At 35.6% G+C, this 8,566-nt stretch overlaps 1 protein-coding gene across 1 annotated transcript; it reads right to left on the bottom strand.

Annotated features, from left to right (window-relative positions):
- Positions 1–227: 227 nt before the first annotated feature.
- LOC145122828 (putative RING-H2 finger protein ATL21A) lies at positions 228–1,587 on the bottom strand. Its single transcript, XM_079058396.1, has 3 exons — positions 1,320–1,587; positions 822–1,248; positions 228–685 (listed from the first exon to the last, which is right to left on the bottom strand). The coding sequence occupies exons 1-3, from the start codon at positions 1,581–1,583 to the stop codon at positions 228–230; spliced, it is 1,149 nt and encodes a 382-aa protein (XP_078914522.1). The 5' UTR covers positions 1,584–1,587.
- Positions 1,588–8,566: the final 6,979 nt, after the last annotated feature.

Below are 8,566 nucleotides of genomic sequence, written 5' to 3' on the forward strand. Positions count from 1 at the left end.
TATAAAACTTTCAGTTGTTTAAATGTGTACAAAAATAAAAGTTTAATGGTCATATGATTAAAAAAACTTAAATAACTAAATCTATACATTTGATAAATTTTCTACCTTATTAATCATTAACCATTTTATTTATATGATATTATAGCTTTGTTATATAACTTATGGTTTACATATGCAAACATACAAGTAAAGGGTAGTATCAATATCCAAGACCTTCAATTCATTTTCTACGATAAATCTACAGAACTCGATGATGATGCCTTGGAACGAGTAACCAACGTGGAACTTTCTTGCGTTTTCCTGCATACGGGACATGTCGCATTTAACTTGAGCCACTCGTCTATGCATTCTACATGGAAATAGTGATTACATTCCGGGATTGTTCTCAACGACTCTTTAGACTTGTAATCGGAAAGACAAATAGCACAAGTAGCATCATCGTTAGGCAATCTACAACTCTCTCCAAACACGGTTTTTGGATAAGACTCGATCGTGGACCCATCTAAACCCGTTTTGGAGGCGGGTTGTCGGATGATTGCAATTGTGGAAAGGCCAATGCCTTGATTATTAGAGTCGTCATGGGCTTGTACTCTAGAAGACGCGTAGCGTTTAAACACCATTATGCATATTAATGTGGAACCACATATGCCTACGCTCAATCCGTACATAGCAATCCTAGAAATACCTATATACAAAAAATTAAAATTCAATAAGCGTGAATTGGTTTCAAAGCATCATAGTTTGACTTTCAAGTGACCTATATCAACTGTAGCTTAACAGGTAGTAACTCGTGCATAAAAATATGTACTGTAGCTGTATACCTTTTCCGCGGGAAACACATATCGTCTGTCCATCACCATTATCATTATCATCACTCTTCAATCGACAAGCTTTACCTTCACTTTCACAAGATCTGCAAAACGGAGTGAACCACATCATCTCCAATTGATCTCCAAAGTCGCTGTTAAACCCAACAGGCACATCGATCGTCGTCATAACCTTACAACTCGAAGGCATGTGCCCAGAAATCCAAGGATTGCTCTCCACAGCAATTATCGAGTCATTTCCGTTGCTCAGGCAAGGGAATGGAACGTTGGCGTCGGAGAAGTTGAAGCTGTGGTTGTTCTGTAAGGAGCAGTTGTAAAAGGTGTAGCTCTGCATCCATAAGTGACTTCGGAATGGCGTATTGGTCATATTGACACTGACAATTCGGTTTGGGAGGCAGAATTCTGGATCTATGTAGATCACCTGCGAATCGTTGATTAAACACATGATTTAATCATTTAAAGTACTATTTGGCTATGATTTTGGAAAGAAACCTGTTCGAGGTAGGAAATTTTGTTGACGATGTAAGTGAGGGATAACGGGAGTAGGATGATTGTTTTGTTTTGTTCGTCACAGAAGATGTCAAAGCCGGAGAAACCGCATTGGTTCGATTGCCGGCCGAGGATACGAAACGGGAACCGTATTTCTGGTTCGTTGGGGCCGCAGGATACCGGCGAACAGTTGTCCTTGGCATCGGCGATTGGTTTGAGTAAAAAGAGGGAGAAGAAGATTAGTAGGAGAATATGTTTCTTCTCCATGTGGTTGCTACTTCACCGGCGTGTGTAACGGAGTTAAGGGAAGAACGATAGTTTTATGGTGGTGATTGGTGAGATAAGATCTCCAAATATAATCCATGTAAGTATCTATGTTTACCTTGGAAGAATGAAGACAAACTTATGATCTAAATTGATTATTGGGATAATCACCATAATCACAATGTTAACATTTATACTTTAAACAAAAAACCAAATTGATAATCATGTCGTAAGTAGTTAATGACGATGTTTATTATAATTCAAATCTGTTTTCCAAAAAAAAAAATGTTTAATTTGCTTTTATAAGTTGTAAAATTGTTGTTATAATATTGAAATAGCAAAAAAAAAAAAAAAAAAAAAAAAAAATCTTTCTAAATTTTTTAAGATTTCTTTTGTTGAGGACCAACTTTAAACTAAATATTTTTCGTAGGTTTTTGTCTTTTTGAGATAGAAAGATAGTTTTTGAGATAGAGAGATAGACTATAAAAATGCATGCGGCAACTAACCAGTTTCATAATATGTTGTCAAATATGAAATGGGAATTTACTAACTAGTTCCGAAACATTCTTCTAGAGAAATGTTAATCCATGACTCAAAATGTATTTCTCGATCAAGAAGATTCGACAAGGTGATATTTCTTTTTTGGTTTAAAGCATGGTCAAAATCTTAAATGTAACTAACAAATATTGATGTTATTATACTAAACTAGGTTATAAATTTGTGTAATATATTGTTGATAAATTGGAATAACATAGATCATAAATAGTTAGGAGAACCTAAGAATGTTAGTATAAATTTAAGAAACTAATACAAAAAATGACAACATACTTTACTTTAATTTGACTAATTATCACAGCATTGTACTCTGCAATTTTGATCTTTCGATGTAATCCAACTTTTATTTTTGCTCAATAGTAGTTTGATAAAGCTTCTTTCCATGACTTTTTTAATTAAAATGTTCTTTCTATATTAACTCAAACCCGTGAGCAAGAAGAGTGGTTGATATTTAAACTTGAGTATACGTAGTTTTGAATTCCTTGACCATCCTATCTCTATCCTTTTTTGGAAGAGCACCTTGAAATGTCGTCGTCTCATAACCATAGCTGCATTATGCAAGTAGCCAACAAGATTTTTATGGATTTTAATATTTTTTTTGTAACCAAACATCAGAACGAGATTTAAGCGAATTCCAATTTTTGACAAACAACTTCAATCGTAAACTTTTTTCTTGTTAAAATCAGCATTTCATTGTTTTCTTGACTTTTAACTCTTTAACTTGTTTTTTAAAAGATATAAGCTTGTTTGTATTTGACTCATCTTTCATACTCGCCCAAGTACTTTGAATCACAGCATCAACACTACAAGAAATGTTGGCATTACCGGCGACGTCTTTAGCGGCGACGCTGGGCAATAGCGGCGACATGTAATTGACGCGTTACATGTCGCCGCTATTGCCCAGCGTCGTCGCTAAAGAGGTCGCCGCTAATGCTCACTAACAGCGATCCGCGTCAAATTACCCCCATCCGTCCGATTTGTTTTCAATCCAATGGTTGTAGAGGAAAGCGAAAACGCGCTAATTTTTCCCTCCAAGGTGTCACCGCTATTGCCCTATTGTCGCTGCTAATACCTTTGCATCGCCGTTATTGTTGTCGCCGCTAATGCCCCTTACAGATAACCCCTTACGGTTCCCTTTTCTGTGACATTTTTTTCTGTTCTCTCGTTTCCTTCTCTCGATTTTGTTGCTGCTTCTCATTTGCATCACTTGGACGAGTCGACTAGGTGGAGGACGAAGGTAAAAGCCGATGCTAGCCCCTCTTGCCGCCACAAGACCGCCACACCTTCCCCCAAAACCTCCAAAACCGGCGACCCTTGAGCTCAATTCCGAAATTGCCCACATTCAAGGTTGAATTCCTCATATTTTCTATTATTTTTCTGTTTTGGTGCTAATTTGGATGATAAATTGTTAGTAATTTTCAATTTTGTTGAGTGTTTATGTTTGTATTTTGAGATAAGAAGTGTTTGTGCATTTTGTTGGATTGTATGCTTTTTCAGATTTGTGGGAAGTTTTTATGCATTTTGTGTATGTTTTTGTAATTTATGTTTATACCACATTGGCTTAAAAATGAAATTTGGCATGAAATTGAAATTGGATATTGAAATTGAATGTATATATACATTTGTTTGATTTTGTATTTAGATGTATAAATTTGTATACATTTGGCTTAATTGTATGAAATTAGAATATGCAAATTAGCGGCGACAACCCTAACCTTTAGCGACGACACCCGTCGCCGCTATTGCCCAGTCTTCTTGTAGTGTAATCCCTCCATAATCTAACCACGAATCATAGAACTTGAAGGGAACGAGTCATTGTCAAAATTCTAATCTTCAGAAGGAAAGGACCAGATGGACAATTTTTGAAGAACAAATCAAACGGAGTAATACTTTTCATAGTTGTCCCAAAGTGTCAAAATTTATAAAAACTTATGGACCAACCACATAATTTTTATGGTATATTTATGTTACTAAATGTTTTTTTAAATTCAAACATATATATATATATATATATATATATATATATATATATATATATATATATATATATATATATATATACACACAGACACACACAATGCATGCTTAAAGATAACAACTTAGGTGTTGTTCGGTTTTTGTCTGCAGATCTGCATGACCACTTCTGTCTGTCGCTCAGACATATGGTCTCGTAGACTGTTTGTTTTTTTGGAAGTGCTTAGACCTAAAAACATCTACGCGAGGTATGTATGACACAGACATGGACCATTGTCTTCTGAGGTCTTCACAAGTCCTTTATACCTAAACCAAAACAAAAACACGCTTTCTCTTTTGCTTTTCTCCCGGCGTCTCCAAAATCCGTTGACTCTTCCCTCCACCGATCTTCGTCAACCTCTCGTCTCCTCCTCGTCCCATGGTCGTCTTCCTCCTGTCCGACCGCACCACCAGAGGCACTCCATTGTACCACCGAATTTGCCCCTAACTTCTCCTTTGATGAGCAACACCGCCTGATTTCTCCTTTGCAGTCCGTCGTCGTTGCTTGTCACACCCGTCGTCGCCTTCTCCGTCTCCGCCTGTCTTGCCCGCTATCGTCGTCGTGGTCACTCACCACGTCTTCACCACTATCTCCGACCTCTGCTGCGACTGGTAAGAACATTTTCGCTAAATTCAGATGTTATTTTCTTGGGTTTATTATATTTGCTGGAAATCAGATGTTATTGTTGGTGAAATCAGATTAGTTTGCTGAAACATGAAAATCATATTACATTTGCTGAAAATCGAATTTAATTGTTGAAATTATATGTTCATAAGTTCTAGAAATCAGATGTATTTGCTGAAAATGTATATACTTTGCTGAAATATGGAAAATGTTGTTCAATCTGTTGGATTTAGTTGTTATTGTTGTTGGAATTCACATTTTTAACTGAAATTATTTGTTATTATTGCTGGAAATCATATTTTTAACTGAAATTAAATATATATATATATATATATATATATATATATATATATATATATATATATATATATATATAGTTGTTGGAAATCACATTTTAACTTAAATTAATTGTTTTGTTGTTGGAATGGTATAAGTATATGATGTCTTAATGCATGTAATTAATATATGTTGTAGTTCTATGGAATTAATTAGGCATGAAGCATTAGGCTAAATATTATCTTGAACTGATTTGCATTGGCAAAAGGATGGCTCACATTCTATAAACATATGTGATGATGGATGCAGAAAGCTATTTGATGAAATGCTTGAATGATATGTTAAGGGTGCGTTTAGTTGCGGAAAAACAATTTTTATTTTTCGTTTTTTGTTTTCCCTTTTCAGTTTTCGTTTTCCGTCTTTATTTTTCATTGGAAAATTTAGAAAACGTGTTTAGTTAAAACTTATTCATTTTTCATTTTCAGTTTTAGAAAATTAGAAAACGTGTTTAGATGTAAAATTTTCTATCGGTTTTCATTTTTAGAAAACGGTAGCGGTGGTAGGGTGTTGGTGGGGGCGGCGACGGTAGCAAGTCGGTGGTGGTGGTGGTGATGATAGGTGGTGGTGGTGGCGGCGACAATTTGTGGCAGTAGTGGTGGTGGTGGTGATGGGGTAGTGGTGGTGGTGGTAGGTCGGTGATTGTGGTAGTGGTATTGGGTGGTTGGGTGTGTTTGTGGGTGTGTGTGTGTGTGTTTGTGGGGGTGGGGGATGGGTGAGTGTGTGTGTGTGTGTTTGTAGGGGTGGGGATGGGGTAGGATGTGTGTGTGTGTGTGTTTGTGGGGGTAGGGGTAGGGGTAGGTTTGTGTGTGTGTGTGTGTGTGTTTATGGGGGGTGGAGGTGGGTGTGTGTTTGTAGGTGTGTGTGTGTGTGTAGGGGTGGGGATGGGGTAGGGTGTGTGTGTGTGTATGTATGTACGTGTGTTTGTGTTTGTGGGGGTGGGGATAGTTGTGGGTTTGTGTGTGTGTGTTTGTGGGGGTGGGGGTGGGTATATGTGTGTGTGCATGTGTTTGTGGGGGTGTGGGTGGGTATGTGTGTGTGTTTGTGGGTGTGGGTTGGGGGGAGGGTGTTAAGGTGGGGGGGGGGGGGGGTAGGTAGAGGTGGATGGGGTGGGAGTGGGTATGTGTTTATAATTTAGAAAAAAATTGGATTTCGAAAAATATGGAAAACAATGATTATCAATTTTCCAAAAATTTCCAAGTTATTTGTAATTTTAGAAAACGGAAAATTTTCATTTTCCGTGAAAAATTTAGAAAAATAGACGAACTAAACGCGTTTTCAAAATTCTCATTTTTCTTGGAAAGTTTTTCCGGAAAACGACTCATTTTTCCACAACTAAACGCAACTTAAGTATTTGAAATTTTATTTTTTCAAAAATGATGTTACATACTGTAACATGTATAGAGATGGCTATAATGTATATTAGAAAATTGTTGTTAGCTGATGAACAAATATGGTTTGAATTATTTATCGATCATTATGTTATTATGTTATATGTTATTGTTTAGTTAATATAACTAATAATGTATATTAGTTGCCTTTTGTTTGTAAAAAGAATTACAATTTTTTTATTCGGTGATGCAAAAAAATTACAATTTTGTTATTCGGCGATGTCAAAGAATTACAATTTTGTTATTCGGTGATGTCAAAGATTTTAGAGGTTTGATTTATATTTCAATGTTGTATCATTTTTTAAAATAAGACATTTTGGAGGTTTGAAATATATTTCAATGTTGTATGATTTAAAAAAAATGTGGTTGTCTGATTTAAAATTTTAATGTTATAAAACTAAAATTATTTAAATTTTCTAGTTGAAATAATATTTTTAGTTTAAAAGACCGGTTTGTTAAAATTGCAGTTTATTTTAAAAGCCCGCAGACGTTAAAAAAACAGTCTTCTACTTGCAGAGTGCAGACGTTTAGTCCACATCTTCTACTACAAATATTTGTAGATATGGTCTGCATAGTACATACATTTAAGCACCTTATAGAAAGAAAATCTCCTTTTGAAGTGGGGATAATGACATAAAAGGGTAATATATTTTTCGATTTGTACACATGATCATTGAGTTTTTTTTTTCGTCTCCATTGACCCCCTTCAACTTGTTTAACTATACACATTTAGTCGTTATTACCGGCCAGGTAATCCGAAAAGAATGACTTAAAAGGATAATATATTTCTCACTTTGTACACATTTAGTCCTTAATATTTTTTTGCATATTTAGTCCTTAATATTTTTTTTTGTTGCAAAAATAAGTTTTTATTGTTTTTATACACATTCAATACTTATGATCGGTTTTTTTTTTTTTTGGGTTTTTCACGTCATTCTACGCAGCACAATCATTAATAAGGTGTTCGGGGGCTGTTCATGGTTATTGTCATTGTGGCCTCGACTGCTTGGTTGCTTAGTTCTTGTGGTTTGGCTTAGGTCTTCTGTTCTGAACATCGTCACTTCTTCATACGATCACATATTTTAACGATCTTTATATCCATGCATTTGTATTTGAGTCTACTATATATTTCGTTTTGATTACTCCTGTTAAAAAGTAATATATTTTTACTTAGGATCTTTATATCCATGTGTTCTTTATAAATGTATATATGAACGTTTTTTTAAATCGTAATTAAAAATATATTGTTTTTAACGGGAGTAATCAAATACAAACATGTGGATATAAAGATCGTTAAAATCAATAATCGTATGAAGAAGACACGACGTCCAAAACACAAGATTTAAGCAAAACCACAAGAACTAAGCAACCAAGCAGCCAAGGTCGCGGTGGCGGAGGCCATAAGCATGAACAGCCCTGAACACGTTATTAATGATTGTCTCGCGTAGGATGTAGTGAGAAAAACCTAAAAAAACAATCATAAGTACTGAATGTGTAAAAAAAACAACAAAGACTTATTTTGCAACGAAAAAAGTATTAAGGACTGAATGTGCAAAAAAAATTAAGGACTAAATGTCTACAAATTGAGAAATATATTACCCTTTTAAGTCATTTTTTGCGACTTACTTGGTGTAGCCGGTCATAAAGACTAAATGTGTACAGTTAAACAAGTTGAAGAGGTAAATGTGGACGAAAAAAACTCAGTGGCCAAATGTTTACTAATCGAAGTATATATTACCCTTTTAAGTCATTATCCCTTTGAAATGAGGTCGATGCGTTGAAAAGAGTGGACCGAAAGAACAAAAAAGCAAAACCCTATTTCATTCAGACGCAGGGTCGAACCATGTTAGACCATAAAAAACCCATTGTCTCTCTTCATTCTTATGTTTTAGGGTTGTTCGGCTGTCTCGTCTCATTCTCCTTACGCCTCTCTTGATCTCTGTGATCACAGGTGGGGGCCTGATCAGCAGTTGGCTTTTGAGACTCTGAGGCAGAGATTGTACGAGGCCCTGATTATCACGCTTCCTGAGGGTTTGGATGATTTTGTGGTTTATTGTGATGCCTCTATT

Source organism: Lactuca virosa, chromosome 6 (assembly GCF_052849685.1).
Source record: "Lactuca virosa cultivar CGN04683 chromosome 6, Lactuca_virosa_CGN04683_v6, whole genome shotgun sequence".
NCBI lineage: Eukaryota > Viridiplantae > Streptophyta > Magnoliopsida > Asterales > Asteraceae > Lactuca > Lactuca virosa.